At 66.1% G+C, this 20,891-nt stretch overlaps 4 protein-coding genes across 4 annotated transcripts; 2 read left to right on the top strand and 2 right to left on the bottom strand.

The window, feature by feature from the left end:
- The first annotated feature begins 596 nt into the window (after window positions 1–596).
- On the top strand, window positions 597–4,851 carry LOC128813143 (translation initiation factor IF-2-like). Its single transcript, XM_053987922.1, has 5 exons — window positions 597–800; window positions 925–1,026; window positions 2,061–2,260; window positions 3,103–4,225; window positions 4,617–4,851. Exons 1-5 carry the CDS (start codon window positions 597–599, stop codon window positions 4,677–4,679), a joined length of 1,692 nt encoding a protein of 563 aa, XP_053843897.1. The 3' UTR covers window positions 4,680–4,851.
- A 1,190-nt stretch (window positions 4,852–6,041) lies between these two features.
- LOC128813491 (gonadotropin-releasing hormone II receptor-like) lies at window positions 6,042–8,278 on the top strand. Its single transcript, XM_053988676.1, has 4 exons — window positions 6,042–6,084; window positions 6,511–7,061; window positions 7,415–7,619; window positions 7,759–8,278. The coding sequence occupies exons 1-4, from the start codon at window positions 6,042–6,044 to the stop codon at window positions 8,193–8,195; spliced, it is 1,236 nt and encodes a 411-aa protein (XP_053844651.1). The 3' UTR covers window positions 8,196–8,278.
- An 888-nt stretch (window positions 8,279–9,166) lies between these two features.
- On the bottom strand, window positions 9,167–12,478 carry LOC128813142 (uncharacterized). Its single transcript, XM_053987921.1, is given in 4 exon segments — window positions 9,167–10,250; window positions 10,713–10,961; window positions 11,544–11,752; window positions 11,755–12,478. Coding segments are annotated over 4 exon segments (1,419 nt in total). The 3' UTR covers window positions 9,167–10,013.
- Window positions 12,182–15,295, bottom strand: ANKRD34C (ankyrin repeat domain 34C). Its single transcript, XM_053988779.1, has 3 exons — window positions 15,169–15,295; window positions 14,495–14,664; window positions 12,182–14,377 (listed from the first exon to the last, which is right to left on the bottom strand). The coding sequence occupies exon 3, from the start codon at window positions 14,335–14,337 to the stop codon at window positions 12,808–12,810; it is 1,530 nt and encodes a 509-aa protein (XP_053844754.1). The 5' UTR covers window positions 14,338–14,377; window positions 14,495–14,664; window positions 15,169–15,295; the 3' UTR covers window positions 12,182–12,807.
- Between the last annotated feature and the right edge of the window lie 5,596 nt (window positions 15,296–20,891).

Here is a 20,891-nt window from a genome sequence, read left to right as displayed (position 1 = left end):
CAGGCACCCGTCCCCATGCCGGGAGCTCCGTGCAGCTCCGGGGGGATCCCCGCCATGGCAGGCGACCCCCAGCCCGCAGCGCGGGGGTCGCTGTCCTGGCAGCAGCCCAGGCCCCGCGGACAGAGGGGACAGTGTCGGGGGGCCGGCGCCCCGCGGCCGAGCCCCAGCAGGGCGGGGAGGTGGGCGATGTAGCGGGTGGCGAGGCACAGGGTCTCGATCTTGGTGAGGGCAGGTAGTGCCGCAGCTTGTCTGCGGGACCCCCGCTGCCCCGCACCCCTCCCTGCCCCGAGGGGACACGGGGGGGCTCTGCCGAAGGAGCTGGGGTGCGGTGCTGTGTCTGGCCCTGGTTGGGGACTGTTCTGCGGGCCGCGTCTGGGGGTAACCCCGGCTTTAATTGGGCCGGGGGTGCGGGGCGATGTCTCTGCGCCCTCCTGGAGGTATCGAGCTCCCCCAGCCTCGCCCCGCTCCGGGCGGGCGGCGGGAGCCTGGGAATGCCGGGCCCATTTGCAGAGGTGTCAGATCTGACTCCTTCGGTCCTTAATTAGCCCTGCCGGCGCTGGGAAGTGTGTGGGGACCCATTCACACGGCCGTGAGAGATGCTAACGTGCCGCCAGCCCCGCAGCACCGTACCGGGTCGCCCCGCACCGCACCTCCCCGCACAGCCGCTCAGCCGGCGGCAGCCCGGCCCGGGACTTGACCTTCCAGTGCCGGGACCCCGAGCCGCCTGCCCGGGCACCCAGCAGAGTCCCCGCAGCTCCCTGCGCTATGCCCAGCTCGCAGCCCCGGCCCCGGGGCGCTATGTGAGCTCTGGCTCAGGCTGACGGCCCGAAGGGACAGGGGGTGCGCGGCGTGCAGGTGAGGGGGCCGGGGACCTCCCTTCCCTGAGACATCCCGGCACTGGCCGTGCTGCTCCTGTCCCCGCAGTCCCAAGGGATGCAGCCCCGGACGGCTCCAGACACGCTGAGGCATCTGGGGAGCCACCAGGCTGTGCCCCTGCTCGGTCTGGGGGTCCCTGTGCTGCTGCGGGTTGGGGTCCCCAGGGCACTGGGGTGCACCGTGCTGGGTGCCAGCGTCTTGAGGGTGCCCAGGGGATCCCCCGTGCGGATGGGCTGAGGGAGAGCGGGGGTCGAGGGGGCTCTTTGCCAGGCGCTTGGCAGCACTGACCCCTGCACCAGACACAGCCCCGGGCAGCGTCCCTGCGAGCGGTGCCCATCCCGGACAGAGGGACAAGCATGGCCCCCAGAAACCACACAGGCGTCTGACCCGGGATGACGGGTCCCCAGTGGGCAGGGACGTGTCCTGGGAGGGTCCCAGCAGGGCAGGAGGGCTGGGGGCTCCCGGGGGGCACAGCCTGAGCTGGGCACTGACTGAGCTCTGTCCTGGTGCCCTGGCCGTGTTGCCTCATGGCCCTGCACCCTGCTCCACTGATAGGGGCTGAAGGGATGGGGGAACCCACCCTGCTCCCCGGGGTGAGGGGCTGCAGGGTGTCCTGCTGTCACCAAAAGTTGGGCATCAAACCCTCTAACACTGTAATTTCAGTATTAGAAAGTAGCTTTATTTCAGTGCTGGGTGTGCAGAGGATGTCTCCTACTGCCTATACCACAGCTAGCTAACAGACTAGTTTAAATCTTTGTAAGTCGTTAATTACATTTCCCAAAACTCAAAAATGTATGCTAAACAGCCCCGCAAATTCTTTTGCATATTTATATCACTTTTTGGAGCTTATTTACATAAAAGTAGGGGTCTTTGAGGGTCTGGTGCTCGTTTGGGGAGCACCCCATTCCACACATTATCGAAAAATTTCTTATCTTTGAATTAATCCCAGCTCTGTGGTCTGGCCAAGATACATCTTCTTACCAGTGTTGGTCAGGGCCATGGTCTTTAAGGCTAAGATAACCACTTGCACCCATTAATACAGGACAAAGCACTTCTGGCTGAAGCTAAAGGAATTCACAAGACTTACACACTCTTGGTTAAAGATTTTCCCAACCCTGCGGGGGCTCTGACCCCACGGCCGGTGCTGCCCCAGCCCAGCCGCACTCCAGCACTTGTCCAAACAGGGAGGTGGGAAGCGGCTGCGGCGGGTGCAGAACTCATTACCCGGGAGCTCATCAGCTAATGCGACCCAGGAGGGGGCCGGCAGCGGGGAAGAGGCCGTGCCTGGCCCGGGCCATGGGGTGCACATCTCCCCTCAGACACCCCTGCGCCCCCAGCCTGGGCTGGGTGTTGGAATGGGGTTGGCACTGGTGGCCTCGGATGGGTTGGGTCAGTGCTCAGATGTGCACACACGGTTTGGGGGTCCTGTGCCCCCGGCTGTATCCCCTCAGCTGTGCCCCCCAGCTTTGTGGGGATCCTGTGCCCCTCATGTTCCCAGAGCTTCGCGCACCCCGCTTGGGGGAGGGTCCTGCACCCCGCAGTAGCAGCGGGCTGTGCACACCCAGTTCGGGGGTCCTGTGCCCCCACGTGTACCCCCAGACCAGGCTGTGCACACCAGCTCTGGGGGCCCGTGCCGTGCCATGCCCGCGTCCCCTTGCTCCCTGATGGATTTTCCGTGCCTCGGCGGGGCTGTTTCCCGGGAAACCTTCACACCCGCCGGCCCCGACACCTGCGGGCCTGGGAACGCGGCGGGAGGGCTCCTCCCAGCCCCGGCCCCGGCTCTCCACACCCGCCGCCCGTGGGGGCTCCCCTGCCACTGCCAGCGCCGGGCAGCCCCGCGGGGTCCGTCCGGGGGCGGTGGGAGACCGGCACCCCCAAACCGGGTGGGGGGTGTCCCACAAAGCCACAGGGGCAGCTCCCTGTCCGGAGTCACGCTGCAGGGGGGAGACGCAGGGACACGCCACCCAGACCCACTGCAAACCCCACTGCAGCCCCTCAGAGCCCCGCAACACCCCCGGGGCACCCCCAGTGCAGAGCGTGCTGCAGCCCCACTGCAGCTCCCCCAGCAGAGCTACTGAGACCCCGCTGCAGCTCCCGGGTGGGTCCCAGCCCCGGCCCCCCGCCCCGCGCGGGGGCGAGGGGCAGCACCGAGCAGCTTCACACCTCTGGGGTGAAATTCGTCACCCCGCGTTCACAGCCGCGGCCCGGGCCCCCCCCCCCCCCCAGACCCCCGGCCTTTGAAGTGCTGCTCCTGCAGCCGCGAAGGTGCCTCTTCACACCTCCGGGCCGGCATAAAGCCGGGGCGCCCGGCAGGCACCGGCACACCGCTCCCAGCCTCCGCTCTGCCATGGCCCACGGCCGCACGCTGCCCGCCACCGCCCCGCTGCAGGACTGGGGTGCCCGCGGACCGCCGGACCCCCTGGGCTACAGCAGCAGCTCTCCCGCAGCATCGCCCGACTCCTGCGGCCTCGCGTCCCCCGCCGCGGCTCGGGGGCCCTGCCGCGGGCACGCCGCCCCCCGCCCCAGGGGCAGGAAGGGGGTGCGGGGCGGCGGGGGAGCGGGGGTCCCGCGGCAGAGCGCCAGCGAGCGGGAGAAGCTGCGGATGCGGCGGCTGGCGCAGGCCCTGCTGCGGCTGCGGCACTACCTGCCGCCCGCGCTGGCGCCCGCCGGGCAGACCCTCACCAAGATCGAGACCCTGCGCCTCGCCACCCGCTACATCGCCCACCTCTCCGCCCTGCTGGGGCTCGGCCGCGGGGCGCCGGCCCCCCGACACTGTCCCCTCTGTCCGCGGGGCCTGGGCTGCTGCCAGGACAGCGACCCCCGCGCTGCTTCGCCGCCCGGCGCTGCGGGCTGGGGGTCGCCTGCCATGGCGGGGATCCCCCCGGAGCTGCACGGAGCTCCCGGCATGGGGACGGGTGCCTGGGGGTCACCCCTCTGCAGCCCTGCTGCGGCGGGCACTGCCCCAGAGGTGCTTGGGGGTCCGGAGATGGGGCTAGAGACCTGGGGATCCCCCCCCTACACCCCTGCTGCAGGGACCCTCCCAGATGCACTTGGGGGTCCGAACATCGGAATGGAGACCTGGGGGTCTCCCTCCTACATCCCGGCAACCGGGACCCCTCCAGAGATTCTTGGGGTTTCCAACGTCCAGACGGAGACCTGGGGGCCACCCCCCTACATGCCTGCAGTGGGGACCTCCTCAGAGCTGGACGAGGCTGTCACCTCCACTGCGTCCCCCTGGCTGACCCCTCCCCACTCTGCAGGGGCTGGGCCCCGCCCGGAGCTCCCTGGTGATGTCCTGGACATGGGACTGGTGCTGTCAGAGTTCGTGGGCACAGGGACAGTCACCCAGGTACGTGCTGGTGGGGATTGGGGTGACTTTCAGCATGGGGCTGGCGTGGGGCAGGGATCAACCCCCCCTTGGGGCAGCCTCAGAGTCCTCGTGGCGTGGGGCAGCGCAGGAACTGGTTTTGGGGTAACAACAGCCTTATCTGGGGTAGGCAACGGAGAGGTGAGCCCTGCTCCGGGCAGTGGCTGAGGTGGATCCCCCAGACTGCCCCATCTTTCCTGGTGCTTCCCTCCCTCATGTTTGCGGGGATCCCATTAGTGGGGACAGAATGGAGTCCGTTGTCCTGCTCGTCCCTGCCCAGGAGCCTTTCCAGTGGGTGGGCTGCCACTCCCACGACCCCAGCCCTGCCTGCAGCTCTGGCTGGCTGCTCACCCTCTCCCTGTCTGCTCCCCAGGATCTCTCTGCGGACCTGCTCTCACTGCTGGAGGCTCTGCTCCCTGCACCGCCCGGGCACTGACCCGGGTGAGGCCCGGGCCTGGAGCACCCACTGCCCCGCCATGCCCGTCTGGACCCCTGCAGCCCGGGGACACACGGGCCCTTGGGACAGCTGCAGGAACAAGCTGTCGGAGCCTGGAGCCGTGCTGGACGCGCCGGGTGGCGGCTGGATGTGAATAAACCCTTGTACCCTCTCTGAGTGTCCGTGTGGCTGTTCCCAGGAGCTGGGCACGGAATGGGGTTTGGCATGCCTGGGTCTCCTCGCTGGGCTGCGGGGCTGGGGGCTGTGGGGCAGCCAGGCACCAGCTGGGAGAGCAACCTGGGGGAGTATTGAGACACTCCCCTTGCCCTGGGGCCTGAGCCCCGGCCAGGAAGGGCTGAGGGTCCCCAGCACCCTCCAGATCCATCCAGCCTTCCCACCTGGCACTTCTGGGCCTGCGGGAGCTCCCAGTGCAGAGTGAGATGGGTAGATTTGGGGTCCAGCTCGGTGTGGGGATGGGGCTGAGCCCACAGGCTGGAGATCCTGCCAGGAGATGGTGATGGGGACCCTGTGCCCCCAGCCCCCTTGGTGGCTCCCTGAAGTCTGGGGTCCCCATTAGCAGGAGGGTGTTGGGACCTGGCAGCCATGTGCTAACGGGTCAGGGGAGTATCCTCCCAGCTCTGGGGTCTGGGGTGAAGGGCGGGAGGTTAATGAACCCCATGGAGTGTGAAAGGACTCTCTAATGAGGTTAATATCCTCTGCTGGGGAGGAGGAGGGGCGTGACGGAACGGGAGACAAGCCTTTGAGGTGCAAAGCAGCCCCCTGGCCTGCCCTCCCCTAGGCTGCAGCCCCCGCTCTCCAGCCGGGGCTGAAGGGACCTGGGCACGGGCTCCAGCCACCGGGACCCTGCCATGGGGCTGACCCCGGTCTGGGGGAGCAGCTGGCAGCCGCAGGGAGGGCGGAGGGACCTGTGGGTCTCTGGGTCCCCCAAATGCTGCAGCCCAATGCAAGGAGGCCTCGTGTGCTCTGATACCTGGCCCTGGCAGCAGCACTGCCAGACCTGGGGGGCACCGGCAGCACCCCCTGGGCTGGGGGGCTCCCTCCCACAGATGTGGGGCACATCCCAGCGTCCATTCCTGTGTGTGAGCACCACGCAGGCTTACGTGTGTGTCCATGTGCTGTGGGTGGCAGGGGAAGGACCGTGCTGTTCCGAGCCGCTGGCTACGTCAAGGACCATTCAGAGCTGCCAAGGGCGCCCACGCCACAGCAGCTGCAGCTGCAGCAGCAGGTGCTGCCTCTCTGCAGTACCTGCCCCGCTACCTGCCCCGCTCCCCCTCGTGCCCCCGAGCAGATGCAGGAGCCCTCAGCACAGAGCCTCAGCACTGTGTGAGCATCAGCCCTGCCATGGCCTGGCTGGGGAATGCCAGGCAGGACACCCTGGACGCAGGTGAGGTGGGGAAATGGGGTGTCTGGTCCTCCAGGTGTCATTGTTGGGCTGGGTGGGGTCACCATCCCCAGCAAGGTGGTGAGGGGTACTCTGGGCAGGGAGAGGGGCACAGCAGTAATGGCCTGAGGCGGGTGGCCTGTTGGGGTCAGCTGCCATTGTCTTCCTCTGCCCTACTTGGTGCCAGGGACCCCCGTAGCTCTGGGGGCATGGAGGGGCTTTGGGGGCTGCTGGAGGCTCCGGGGTAGCAGCAGGATGCAGCGAGCAGGCAGGGATGGAACACAGGGAAGTGAGCTCAGAAACGTGATGTCGGCACTGCGGCCCTGGGCAGGGGGCTCTAGGGGACAGGACCCACAGTGCTGAGTGTGGCCTGCCCCACCCAGAGCCCCCACCTCAGGGTTCCCACTGCCCCTTTGCCTGTTGTGGCAGGTAGGGGCCATCCCGACCCAGGCCCTGCAGTGGGAAACAGCAGCGCGGAGCCCCCCGGCGTGACGCCCCCCGAGTGGGGCTGCGCCTGGAGCCCCCCCGAGGAGAAGGGCGAGGAGCCCCTGCGGCTGCCCACCTTCTCCCCGGCCGCCCAGGTGCGCGTGGCCGTCACCTTCGCCCTCTTCGCCCTCTCGGCCGGCTGCAACCTGGCGGTGCTGCGGGCGGTGGGGGGCCGGGGCAGCGGCCGGCGCCCCCACATCCGCCTGCTGCTGCGGCACCTGGCCGCCGCGGACCTGCTGGTCAGCGCGGTGGTGATGCCGCTGGACGCCGTCTGGAACATCACGCTGCAGTGGCGGGCGGGCGACCTGGCCTGCCGCCTGCTCATGTACCTGCGGCTGCTGGCCATGTACGCCTCCGCCTTCGTCACCGTGGTCATCAGCCTGGACCGGCAGGCCGCCATCCTGCGCCCGCTGGCCATCGCCCGCGCCCGCGCCCGCAACCGCGCCATGCTGCACGTGGCCTGGGTCCTCAGCGCGGGGCTGGCCGTGCCGCAGGTACCGACCCGGGGCCCCTGCGGGGGACAGCCCCCACCCGGCCCCGCGGCTGGTGACGCTGCCAGGGCTGGTGCCACCGAGTGACCTGCAGGGTGGGGACGGAGAGCTCTGTGGGATGGGCGTGGAGAGCCGGCAATAGAGCGGCTGTGGCGGCGATCCCCCTCACCCAGCTCTGCCCACTGCCGGGGGTGCCCCCAGGCCCCTGTCACTGCGGAGCAGAGCCAGTGCAGGGGTGGTGACAGGTCCCACCCCCCAGGCTGGCTCTGGAGAGTCCCTGCTTTGGCCTCCAGTGCCCTCCCTGGCTCGGGAGGCGCAAACCCCCATCGCCCCCATCCCGCCTCTCTTGTCTGCAGCTGTTCCTGTTCCACACCATCACCCTGCGCCCCCCGCACAACTTCACCCAGTGCACCACGCGCGGCAGCTTCCCCCGGGCCTGGCACGAGACCCTCTACAACATGGTGGGCTTTGCCTGCCTCTTCCTGCTGCCCCTGCTCATCATGGTCTGCTGCTACGCCCGCATCCTGCTGGAGATCTCCCGCCGCATGGGCTCGGGCCTCTGTGAGTGCCAGGCGCCCCAGGTTCCCCCCATGCCCAGGGGAAGTCCTGTCTGGAGCTCTGCAGGGACCCCCCAGCTTTCCCCCAGGGCACGGGGTCCCCGTCCCGGCCCCGTTTCCCCTCACGGGCCGTGCCCCTCCAGTCTCCTCGCAGGACGCGTCGCTGCGGTGCTCCAGGAACAACATCCCCCGGGCCCGGCTGCGGATGCTGCGGATGAGCCTGGTCATCGTCTCCTCCTTCATCCTCTGCTGGACCCCCTACTACCTGCTGGGGCTCTGGCACTGGTTCTGTCCCCGCGCCATGGAGAAGAGGATCTCGCCGGCCCTCACCCACATTCTCTTCATCTTTGGCCTCTTCAACGCATGCCTGGACCCCATCACCTACGGGCTCTTCACCATCCCCCTCCGCGGGGGCTGGGGGTGCCCGTGCAGGCACGGCCCCCTGGCCCAGCCCCCCTCCCCAGCCACCGGCTCCTTCCGCTGCTCAGCCTCCTCCCTGCCGCCCCAGCGGGGAGTCCAGGGGGTGCGGAGGTCCCGAGGGGCTGCCAGGGACCCCTCCTGTCACAGCAGCTCCCTGTGACACCAGCACGACCGCTGGGGCGCTCAGGGCAGGGGGGTCTGGCAGCAGGATGACCGGGTCAGCACAGGTCCAGGGGATGGAGTCACTGCTGATCTCTCCCCACACCCCGAAGCGCCTCTGCGGGCTTGGGGCTGGTGGGGTGCCCCTGTCCCCTCTCCCTTCTCTGTGCCCTGAACAGCAATAAATTGTCCTATGGCCACCTCTTGTCCCTCCCGTGTCCCCCAGCCAGGAGCTGAGCTGGTGTCCCCAGAGCCAGCACCACGGGGGTCACAGCTGCCCCGTCCCCACCGTGGGTGGCTCAGGAGTCCCCAGGTAGGGGCAGATTCAAGGCCATCCCAGCCTGGCCAGGGCTGGGTGCTTCCCTCCCTCTTCATCCCCACAGGGCTGTGCGTCCCAGTGGGCGTAGGGCTGATCCCTGCCAGGGCTGGTGGCAGTCCCAGGGTGCTGCCGATGTCGGCTGTGCTCCAAACAGGAGCTCCTGGCCCCTGCCCAAGGCTGTTGGGAGGCACACAGGGCCAGTTCTCCCGCCTGCAGCAGCTGCCCCAAGGCCGGCGCTGCCGGCAGAGCCAGCGCGGCTGCTGGGGCCCGGAGAGGTGGGTGAGGGCTGTGGCTGCCTGGGCCCCTCACTCCCCCCAGCACCACGGGTATCGCCAGAGTGAGGGGCAGCCCAGGAGAACTGCCCTGGCATGCCCCCAGCCTCAGGGAAGGGACCCCAGAGCTGGGCTCTGCCCGGGGGTCCCCCCGTGCTGCGGAGGGGCGCTGGGCTCCCCTGGCTCCTCAGTCCCCACGGCGCAGGGGGGACCCCATCACAACCCACTGACGGTGCAGCCTCGCGGGGTGAGGCACGGCAGGGCTGCTGCTCCTGCTGAGGGGTCTCTGGCTCCTGTGCCAGGAGCAAGCCCAGCTGGCGTGGGCAGAGGGACAAGGCAGGAGGGCAGGCAGAAGCTGTGCCCAGTAACAGCAGTGCCAGCCATGCTTGCAGGGCTTTATTTGAAAGTGGTGAAGGAAAAGTCTAGTGGAGTTGCTTCAGCTCTGAAAAATGATCTCACACCTGCTTGAGGGCTGGAGGGCCAGCACACCAGTCACTCCAGGGGTCTTGTGGGGCTCCAGGGAATGAGGGGCTGCAGTCCCAAGTGTGTGTGGGCTCTCTGTGCTTCTGGGGCAGGGATGGGGCTTCCTTGGCATATGTCCACAGGGTGGGGGGAATGTGTGAGGGGGCTGAGTCCCAGGCACGGACTCGTGTGAATATGAAAACACCACCTGGTATGGGCACACCACCTGCTGCCAGCCTGAGAATTGCTGTGAGGGGAGGAGCTGCTAGAGCCAGAGGACCACGCAGCAAAAAGCCTTCCCTTGCTGTGGCCCTGCTGCTGGCAGCACCCTGCCCGCCACAGCAGAGCTGGGGTGCAGTCAGAGACCCCCAGCCCACGGGCAGCTCTCCTTGGGCCGAGGGCACTGGGGGGGTGCCAGGTGGGCCAGCGCTGTCCCTCCCCTCGTGGCTGCACAGGGCTTCAGGGGCAGGGGCGTGTGGTCACGGCAGTCACGAGGCTGCCCCAGCGCTCTGCTGTGCTGGTCCCACCCGCGTCCCAGCGCAGCCAGAGAACGGGGACAGGGTGGCCAGGCGAGGGGACAGGGTAGGCCGGGCGATGGCAAGCGGGAGGTGACGCCGGGGGACGGCTGCACTTGGGTGGCTGCGTCACCCAGCTGAGCAGTGTCACCCCTGCTCCCGCCCCCCGCCTGCCCACGGCACAGATGGGCGGCGCAGCGCGGCCCCGGCGCCGTCCCGCTGCTGCTGCATCAGGCACACGCACAGCAGCTCTAGGTGCCAGCTCCGCCGCTGCTGGGTCTCTTCTCAGTGAAGAAGCTCTTGAGCAGCATCACCTGCCCGATGCTGACCACGAAGAGGATGAGGGTTTCCCCCACTGACCAGTAAGAGACGCGCCCGTTGAGCTCCTCAGCTCTGCTCCGGTCCTGCGCCTCCCGCAGCCGGTAGTGCGTCTGGGAGTCGATCACCGCCTTCAGCATCTCGTGGATGGTGACACAGGCAGATTCCAGCTGGGGGACAAGGACGAGAGCGCCCTGTCGCTTCTGACATGGCACAGCTGAGGGAGCCCAGGGCCGTGCCAGAACACTCGAGAGCTGGACTCAAGAGCAGTGTCTGTGTTGTAGGTTTCCTGCCAGAACCCACCCAGGGTGGTTCCCCACTGGGACAGAGCTGAGAGGCCCACGAGGGCACCCGGATGGCCAGCCCAGAGCTCACACCAAGGGATGCAATGGCTGATGCAATTCCCTCACGTGGGATGGACACGGGCTGCTGCAGAGGGGAGCCCAGAGCCAGCACAGCCCCCCCCAAGACAGAGGATGTGGTGTGTGGTGGGGCTGTTGGCTGGCGGTTGGCACTTCTGCATCCAGTGGAGGAGGAGGGGGACAAGGCCCCAACTGCCATCCCGCAAGGCTGCTTGGGGGCTGTGACAGGACCTTCCCTCCCTCCATTCCTCCCTTCCTGCCGGGACCCACCTGTGTCAGGGCAGTGACGCGGTTGTTCATGTCGGGCAGGATGGGCGGCTCGTCGCCCACCTGGAAGTCGAAGTAGACGATTTTGTGGGAGAAGGTGGAGAACTCGTTGCTGAAGCAGAAGGTGTAGACACCCTTGGCCTCGGTGTGGTGCGAGAAGCTGTCGTACTGCTTCTTGGTCTCCTGGTAGATGGTCTTGCCGTTGGGGTCCTCCACGTAGCAGTCCACATCGTAGTGCCCTCCGCTGATCACCTGTGGAGGGAGACACATCTCCAGTGGTGGCACACGCCAAGCAACGTGGCAAGGGCCCCCTGCCCACCCCACAGCTGTGTGAGAGGCCAGCGGGCACCATGCCCATGGGATGGGGCCCAGGCCAGGGGAGCCCTGGGGAAGTTGTGCACCACAGTGCCAGCAACTCAGGTGGGGTGCCCGTGGCTCAGGTGGGGACAGCCCTCATCACCCAGGTCAGCGGTGTCCACGGCTGATGTGGGCACGTCCCAGGCCTGGCTCTCAGGCCCTGCTGGGCATGGGGCTGGGGTTGGGAACAACTCCTAGTGCACCATGGAGGGAGCTGGGGTGGAACTGGAGCCCTGCCTGGGGCTCTGCGGGGCACAGAATGGGAGTGTGGGGAGGCAGGGGCAGGTGGCATGGGCAGAGGCAATAGCACACACATGGGCAAGGGGGCACGGGCATCGGGGCACAGGCAGGCACACGGGCACGACATGGGCAGGGGCACAGGGATGGGGTGCGGGCGGAGGGGGCCCCGGCAGGGGTTTGGGCAGGGGGTGCAGGGGGAGCACAGAAGGCTGCAGGAGGGTACAGGCAGGGTAGTACCTGATAGTCGAGGGTGAACTTGACGCCGCTCTCCAGCTCTTGGTGGAAGCAGCGCTGGGCGCTGTCGGGCAGCTCCAGCGTCAGCTCCGTGCCGCCGGCCCCCAGCGCGCCCAGCAGCGCGGCCAGGCACAGCGTCCGCACCGCGCTCGGCATCGCGACCCGCACCGAGCCCGGCCCCGCCACCGCCGCCGGCACCGGCCCCGGCCCCGCACCGCCCCCGCACCGCCCCCCTGACGTGGCGCTTCCGCCGCGAGCGGGGCGGGGCGCGGGCGGTGCCTCCGGCCCCGGGGCGGGCACCCGCGGGGATCCCGGGAACGTTCCACCGACCCCGGCACCCCGGGAACCCCCCCGGCATCTCCGGGCCGAGCACTCCGGGAGCCGCGGCCATCGCCTCGGCACTCCCGGGACCGCCTGGCCGGGCGGCTGGTGTCCGCTCCACGCGAGATCAGCCTCCGTCCAAAGCTGAGCGCTTTATTAATGCAGTGCAAAACCAGTGCAGAAGTCTCCGCAGGACCACCCAACACCTGCCCCTGCTCCCCTGCGCACACGCGGTCTCGTGAATAAACGCATTCATGGATCTGCCGGCAGCCAGGGCACACGGCCGGCCCGCGGCACAGCGTGCGTGGGGTGAGGCGTGGAGCCCGCGGGGTCCTGGCGCGGTGCCTGCGACTTTCCCGGTGGGATGAAGCCCTGGGGTCAGCCCGTGTCACCCTCGGTGACTTGGCATCCCGAGACAAGCCCATCCGACGAGGCTGCCGCGGTGCCGGGTGAGCTCGGCCGCCGGGGCTCCGGCGCCCTCGGGAATCTCGGAGGTGGAGCGTTGTCTCCCTCTCCCGCTCCGGGAGAGCACCGACACCAGTCCGTGGCTGGAAGGGTGTTCCGCTCCTCGAGCCCCCGCGGTACTGAGCCCCTTCCCCTCCTGGAAGGCACTTCATGAACGCCTCGGCCCCAGGGGTCACCACCGGGGGCTCCGGGACGGGATTCGGTGGGAGAACGAGCAGGATATAAGAAAAGCGGATTGTAACTAGTGAGGAATAAGTGACCTGCAGGTGGGATCCCTGGCACGGAGCTTGGCGATCTAGGACGGTGGGGGATCGGTCTCCCGATCAGCCCGCTCCCGATTCAGCCCCTGGGCTCAGGGCTGAAACCCCCTGGCCACCAGTGTGTGTCCCCGGAGCCAGTGCCCACTCTGTGTGGGAACCGTCCCGTCTCTGCGGGGACAGCACGGCTTTGGCCACCTCCCTGTGAACAAATGGTGGCACGGCTACTGCGCCACGACCTCCTCAAAATCGGAGAGGTGCCGCATCTGCTCTGCCTGCATGGAATGCCTGCGGAGGAGCTTCCTGTGGGCTCTCAGATCGCCCCGCCTGGGCGAGCTGGGTGTGAGGGGCACCAGCGGCTTCAGCCCAGCAGCCAGCGGGGAGGGGGCTTTGCTGGAGCCAATGTCAGGAATCGGGGGGTTGGGGTTCACGTTCAAGGGGGGCAGACATCCTGGCCTTGTGTGGGAGATGTGGTCCAGCAGCAGGGTCCCGGATCCTCGCCTCTCCAGCAAGCCGGGTGGCCGGCGCCGGCCGCTGCTGGGCGATGTGCTGGTGCTGCCGGAGGGAGAGTCACAGGCACCGTCCAGCAAGGCCAGCTGGGACCCGCTCAGCCTCCGCCTCTCGGACGGCCCCTTCCCCGCCTCGGTGACCTGCGGGTCCCCGTTGTGTTCGGTGCCCGGCCTCCACCAGTGCGGGGTGTCCGTCCCTGCAGCTGAGCTGGCGGCCGTGCCGGTGCCCTCCAGCTCCTCCGGCACCGTGATGCTCCGGGACAGGCATGGGTGGGTGCCTGGGCTCTTCTCGTGCGTGGCTTTCCGTGCCAGCGGCCCCAGTGCCTGCTCATCCACTGGGGGGAAGAGAGAGGGGTCCCTGCCCTTGCTGCTGCTGCTCCGGGTGAGGGAGGGCTTTTTGGAGAGCGAGAGGTCGCCGATGCCCGTGATGACCTCGCTGTCAGCGCAGACCCGCGTGTCGTCGCGGTGACTGGAGGCCGCCAGCACCGAGGGTGCCACCAGGCCCCATGGCTCTGACCGCAGTCGCTTCAGCCGGGGCAGGTGGGCTCTCCGGGCAGTGCCAGCTCTCTGCCCCGGCGAGGGTGGCTCAGTGTCCCCAGTGTGAGAAGGGTGTGGGGTGAGATTGCTGCTCTCCTTCTCGGCAGGGGAAGGTGCTGAGATGGGAGTTTTCAGGTGGGCACTGGAGGGGGCTGTGCTCTCCTCGAGGGGAGCCTTCTCCTTGAACTCCAGCGCAGGGGCAACGTTCAGGTACTGCTTGGCCGTCTTGGTGCCAGAGGCTGATATGTCCATGGTGATGATGATCACCTCCTTCCCCTTGGCTCTGCAGGCATTCAGGAGGTGCTGCAGCACAGCCTTGTCCTCGGCATTGATGGCGTGGACCAGCGCTGAGGCTCCTGAGTGGTCCTCCAGGCTGGGGTCTGCCCCACTCTCCAGCAGCAGGGACACCACATCCCCCCCAGCCCCTCGGATACAGGCGTGCATGAGGGCGGTTTTCCCAGACTTGTCCTGGATGTTGGGGTCGGCTCTGTTGTCCAGCAGGTACTTCACCATCTTGGCCTTGTGGATGCTCTGCTGGTCGACGTGCGTGGTGATGCAGGCCACCATCAGCGCCGTCTCCCCCTTGTCGTTGCTCTCGTTGATGTAAGCCCCCCCTTCCAGCAGCAGCCGGGTCAGCCGCAGCCGGCCGAGCCACACGGCCTTCAGGAGGGAGTTGCCCCCCAGCTCCAGCTCCGTCACTTCATCCATGGCTGCTGCTTCCCGCTGGGTGATGGGATGGCAGTGGTGCCTGTGGGGGGAACCAGGGAGAAGAGGTGAGCCCCACTGCTTTGTCCCTGCCTTCCCGGGATGCCACGCTCCGGGCACTGCCCCACATCCCAGTGTCCCCGTGGCCGTGTCCACCCACCTTGTGCAGACAGCTGCCCGGATGCCTTGGTTTCCCCCAGGAGATCAGAGAGCTTCTGATGGTCTCCACCGGGCTGCTGTGTCTGGGGGGCCACAGCACGAAGCCCACTGGAGACTCTGTGAACTTCCCTGATGGCTTCCTGGGCTGGAGCCGGGATCTCTGCCTCCTCACTGCCGGAGGGAAGCAGAAGCAGCCACAGTCATGCTGTCTACTGTGCTTCTACCGCCCCCTGCTTCTACCGCCCCTCCGACCCCCGCTGCCACCCACTCCTGCTGCCCCCCGCTCCCTGCCCCACTCCTCAGAGTGTTCCTGGAGCCCTGAGCAGCCGGTGCCCCCAGAGTGCCCCTGGACAGGGCACAAGCCTCCCGGCCCTTCCCCACCCCTGCGTGCCGTCCGCGGGGATCCTGCGGCCCCCGGACCTGCGGTCAGTGCTCGCGTTGCTCCCAGCCCCTCCCAAAGGCGCCCACGGTGCCGCTCCCTGCCCGTGAGCTGCCCACGGCCCCTTCCCGTGGGGACCCCTCGGACCCGGGGGGAGACCCGGGCGGCGGTTCTCCCCCACTCCCGCCGGGACTGGTGTCCCCCGCTCCCCTCCAAGCCGCGGCTATCCCGCTTCCGCTGCCGCCGCCGCCCCCGGCTGCGGTGGTGACGGTGGGGTGCGCTACCCCACCCGGTACCTGCTGCCCGCTGCCCGTGTCGGTGTCCGGTGCCACTCTCCGGTGTTGGTGCCGCTGCCCCGTGCCGGGGCCGGTGCCGGTGTCGTTGCCGGGTGCCGGGTGCCGGGTGCCGGTTGCCGGTTGCCCGTTGCCGGTGCCAGCCGCTGGTGCCGGTGCCCGGCGCTGCGCGAGGAGGAGGGCGCGGGGGGCGGCGCGTCCGCCCGCAGGTGGGTGCGGGGAGCGGCGGGAGGGGGTGTCCGTGTGCGGGGGGCTGCGGGGTCTGTAGGGTCTCTGTCCGTGTGCGGGGGGCTGCGGGGTCTGTAGGGTCTGTGTCCGTGTGCGGGGGTCTGTAGGGTCTGTGTCCGTGTGCGGGGGGGCTGCCGGGTCTCTGTCCGTCTGCGCCCACCCGTGCGGGCTGTCTGTGCGTGTCCCTGCTCCTGGGGCTCCCCAGAGCCCGAACTGGTCTGAGCCCGCAGCTGTCCCCACTTGGAGCAGGGGGAATTACAGCCCCCCAAGCCCCCTCTGATGTGAATGGTTCCGCGGCTTGAGCGCACACCTGGGAGAGCCCGAGGGCGCAGCTGGGGCACAGGAGTGCTCTGTGCCGTGCAGACGAGCTGGGGTCTCCGTGTCTCCCGGACGAGCAGCAGCGTGTGCCTCTGGCCCTCCTTTGTCCCCGGATCTCGCAGCTGGGCAAGAACCTCCTTGCCAGCAGCTTCCTCCTCCTTCCTCGGCGTCTCTTTCGGAGCAGTCCCAGCAGAAAGGGAATTCGGAGAAAGGGGGAAATGGTCACAGCTGCCCCGACCACCACCCTGACCCACCTCATGGTTCTGCACTTCTGCAGACCATCACAAATGTGTTTTGTCATCACACCCCCCCCCACCCCCCCGTATCACATTAACATTTGGGGAAATTTCTCTTGTGATTAATAAAATGTAATCTAATATTGCAGTGCTCTTCATTCAGAGATGATGACAATGAGAATCAGAGCCAGCAGAGAAATTAAGTCAGTCTTACTACGTTAAGGGAGCATTTGACAAACCTTATGGCAGGTTCCTCCTGACTTGGTAACACAGACACTCTGCAGTACCTGCCTAAACTGGCCACGAACCCCCCAAAAATGTGTTTATCTGTCCATTTTCTGATGCAAGAGCACAGTTTTACTTGTCAAAAATAAACACATTAACTCCTAAAAGCAACATAATATAAACACCTTCACAAAATAACCATCTTGAAAAAAAACTCCTGAAACCCACAAATTTAGAAGAGACAAGCTGTGGTGGCAGAAGGACCCCAGGCTGCCCAGGGCGAGCCACCAATCCCCCCAGCTGAGGGGGGTCTGCTCTGCTCCCAGGGCACCCCAGCATGGGTCAGGGATGGCGACAAGGAGGGAGGAGGTGCCTGTGGGGAAAGAAGGCAGGTCCTGGCTCCCTGATGATTGCAATTAGGAGAATGCTGGAACTAAGGGTTGGGGACCCCCCTCCCCTGCAAGAGCCCCTTCGTGCTCTGGCCCCCTTGCTGCTCCTGTGAGTTCTCACCCCTGTGCTGGACCCCAGGCTGGCTGGTCCTGCCTGGAAAGCAGGAATGACCTATCCTTGAAGATGTCAAAACACAAGAATTCCCTTTCCTGCTCCACCAGCTTCCAGGTGTCCATGGGGTGGGAGATACCCCAGCAGGGAGGGGAGTGTGGCGATGCCAGCTCCGTTATGCCAGTCCTGGGAGCTGGAACCGCTGTGGAGGGGAGCAGGAATGGCCCTTGCCTGCTGCCAGAGGGCCTCAAATCTGCCCCAGCCATGCCCTGGCTTTGCAGAGCCAATGTATCCACCTATCTTCATCCTCCTTGTCTTCCTCAGCAGTGTCTGTGCCATCCCCGAGGATGCCATGGCAACGGGGCCGCAGGGATGGCTGCTGGAGAGGCTGCAGCTCTGTGCAGGGCTCTGAGCCATGGGTTTGATCTCAGCAGTGCCTATGCAGCCTTGGGGCAGCAGGATGGGGCCCAGACATGATGGGTTTGGGACAAAACTGGGATGAGGTGGCTTTGAGGCGGCTGGGTGCCACCACAGGGGGCTCTGCCCACACGGAACAGCCCTGGCAGGGTGCCGAGGGCTTGGCAGTGCCTGGAAGTGCTGCTGGTGATGCCAGTCCCCTGTGGAATGGGGGGTACTGGTACCCAGGATCCTCACCTGGGCAGGGGGCTTCTTTGTCCTGGCAGGACAGAGAGGGGCAGAGGTGACAGAACTGTGTCACTGCAGAGAACAGCAGAGATGCTGGATGCTTTGCGGGGCCCTCCCAGCACTACCCCACCTGGATGAGCAGCCAGAGAGCTGTCACCCCTTCATTAGAGCCTGCTGAGCTCATGGTTAGAGTCTGGCCCCGCCTGGAGAAGGGGGAGCTGCTTTCTGGGGCTCTAACGGGGCTGTCTGGTGGCTGTGGGGTGCAGCTGTGGTTCCCAGGGCATTCGAGGGACTGCAGTGATGCCTTGAGGGGCTGAGACTGTGGGAGCAGGGACAGGATGGAGAGAGGCTGTCGGCTCCGTGTTCTCCTCAGCCCTGGAGGAGCTGAGCCCTGGCTGAGCAGAGCTGGGTCTGTCTTCTGGGGAAGGGTCTTGTCTCCACCTGGAGATGGTCTCGTACCATCTCCTGGCACCTCGGGGCACAGGTGGGGTGCCAGGGCAGCCTTGCCACGGGCTGAACCAGCCCCATCTCCCCGGAGGCAGCCGGTGCTGGCAGGTTCTATTTTGGGTGCTTTGCCGAGGGCTGTGTGAGTTGTTCCTGCCAGCTCATCCCTGCGCGGCCGCTCTTCACCGCTCACAGCCACGCTCCCCGGGGCTGGGCGCAGCCGTGGGGGAGCTCAGCATTCCGGGGGGACCCCTGGCTCTGCTGCTGTGCTGCTGCTGCTGCCTGGGGCACAGTCCAGGTCCCCACCTGTGGGACACGCTGGGGCTGCCCTGGGCACAGGGGGTCCCAGCCCACCGGGGTTCGGCCCCAGCCGTGCCCTCCTGGGGTTTCATGGAGGACAGGGGCCAACCATGCCCACAGCAGCTTGCTTTCCCCTCAGCACTGAGCACAGCTGGAGCCTGGGTCAGGTTTGTACCTGCTTTAATTGGGACCCTGATTTCTCCTGCTGGAAAAATGGGTGTGCCGGAGATCAGTCAGCTAAAATCCATGAGTCAGTGACAGCCCTGCCACCTCCTGTGGCCGTGCAGCGCCACACACTGCTGCTCCCTGTCCCCTCTGGTCCCTGGCTTTGGCCGGGCGGTTGAGCTGGCCATGGTGAGACCTTGCCCAGCGTGGCAGCACCTTGGCCAGGCTGGGGGGGCAGCTCGCCCCGGCCCGGGGCACCGGGAGTGAGGGATGGAGCAGGTCTGTGTGACCCCACATCCCGTGGCATTGCCGAGGGCACGGGGGCTGGCACACACCTCTGGGACCAGAGGGGGTGTCCCAGGGGACCTGAAGTGGGTGATGCAGTGGGTGATGCAGAGGGTGATGCAGTGGGTGATGCAGAGGGTGATGCAGTGGGTGATGATGCAGTGGGTGATGCAGTGGGTGATGCAGCAGGTGATGCAGCAGATGATGCAGCAGGTGATGCAGTGGGTGATGCAGTGGGTGATGCAGAGGGTGATGCAGTGGGTGATGCAGTGGGTGATGCAGTGGGTGATGCAGTGGGTGATGCAGCAGATGATGCAGCGGGTGATGCAGCAGATGATGCAGTGGGTGATGCAGTGGGTGATGCAGTGGGTGATGCAGAGGGTGATGCAGTGGGTGATGCAGTGGGTGATGCAGTGGGTGATGCAGTGGGTGATGCAGCAGGTGATGCAGCGGGTGATGCAGCGGGTGATGCAGTGCTTCTGGAAGAGACTGCATCACCCAAAAGCAGCTGCATCATCACGGGGAGCGGCTCTGATGTCTCTATAGCAACCGGGGGGTAAAAATAGTGCAGCAGCTTTAGGGAGCTGTCAGGGCCTGGCAGGGACTGCTGCTGGGATGGGTGCGTGGGGAGCACAGGCCCAGCAGGGAGCAGGGGCTCAGCAGGGAGCAGGGCTTGCCGTGCTGCCAGGAGCTGCTGCCCTACCAGGGCTGCTCTGGGGCCTTTGACAGCCCAGGGAAGGAGGGAGGAGGGTGCTCTGCGTGTGGGGCTCTTGGGTGTGGGGCTCGGGCAGTGAGCACAGCAGCACAGAGCCCCTGACTGCTCCTGCACTGACGCCCTGCGTGTCCCCTGTCCCCGCCCTGGCTCCTGGCTGAGGGGACAGTGACAGCTGTTTGCACAGCGGGGTCTCTAGGTGCCCGAGAGTGGAGGGCACTCCGAGAGTGGAGGATTCCCCGTGCCCCGATCACGCCTGCACCCTCACTGCCGTCACGGTGAACTCGGATCCAAGGCTGGATCTGGGTCAGACTGGCAGCTCTGTAGCTGCACTGGCCACCATGGGCCTCACAGGTGGCTGTGCCTGCTGTCCCCTCTCTGAGCTGGGGACTGCCATGCCCGTCTGAGGCTTGAACAGAGTTTCAACCTTTCCTGTAAGCAGTAGGGTTTGGAGATGGGTGGGGTAGGGATCTCTCCAGACTCTGCTCCAGTGTGGGGAGCTGGTTTGACTCAGACTAGCAAATTGTGGAAAGGTCTGAAAATCAGACTGTGGTGGTCTGTGTCACTGAGCAGCCAGAGCTGCTCCCCTCGGAGTCACCAGTGGCATTTGCTCAATTGCTGGGCCTTGGAGAGTGTCAGCTTCTGTCCCTTGCTGGGCTCTGGGGATGCTGTGGGGCCCTGAATCATCCTCCCTCACTGGGAGCAGGGCTGGGAGCTGTCCTGGTGGCCAGAGGGGCAGGGTGTTTGTCCTCACCCTTGGTTTCTTGTGCCCCTGTGTCCACCACCGGACCCCTGGGTACCCCTGTTCCCCCTCCTTCCCTCTCCCAGTCCTGCAGTTGCTGTTGCCTTGACAACACATCTCTCCCTACACGATCTCCCCTTTGTAATCTGCACATTCCTGCACCTCCACGGCGGGCTTTCCCCCTGGGTGTGCTCCAGAGGGGCAGCAGAGAACCCCTTACGTCAAAAGGCTGAAAATGTTCTTGACAAGCAGGGTGGAAATCTCCAGATCCTGGCAGGAGGGAACGAATCTCTGTGGGTGGCGGCGGAGGATGATGAGGCCACTTGAGCTGTCATGGGTGAATCACTGAATCCCAGAACGGGTTGGGTTGGAAGCACCTTAAAGCCCATCCAGTGCCACCCCTGCCATGGCAGGGACACCTTCCACCGTCCCAGGGTGCTCCCAGCCCCATCCAGCCCGGCCCTGGGCGCTGCCAGGGATCCAGGGGCAGCCCCAGCTGCTCCGGGCAGGCACAGAAGGGATGGAGTGACAATGCAATTTGTGTGATTATTTACCAGTTAAGGTGAGAGTGTGCTGTAATGGGGCAGGGAGAAAAAAATGCTTGGACTCTCTGGGCACCGTGTTTATTGCTTGTGGCAATGGGCAATAAATTCCTTGTGGCTGGGGGGGTCTTTCTGGGGCTCTTCTGGGTTTTGGATAGGTGATTCTCTGCTCCGAGCTCCTGGAATCAGTGCTGCAGCTCTGATGCTGGCAGGGCACAGGCACTGAAGTCCAGTGTGTGCCTTGCCATGGGATGGGGATGCAGCTCTCACCCAGCACTGTCCTGTATTCTCTTAATATTATTAAACTAAGTTTTATAAATGCTCATGGCAAGAAAATCAATGCAAAAATATTCCATTATCTTATTTTGCTTTTTTAGTTTTAG

The sequence above is a fragment of the Vidua macroura genome, chromosome 12 (assembly GCF_024509145.1).
Source record: "Vidua macroura isolate BioBank_ID:100142 chromosome 12, ASM2450914v1, whole genome shotgun sequence".
NCBI lineage: Eukaryota > Metazoa > Chordata > Aves > Passeriformes > Viduidae > Vidua > Vidua macroura.
Note: the sequence above shows the minus strand (reverse complement) of the source record. Positions and strands in the feature narration are given on the sequence as shown.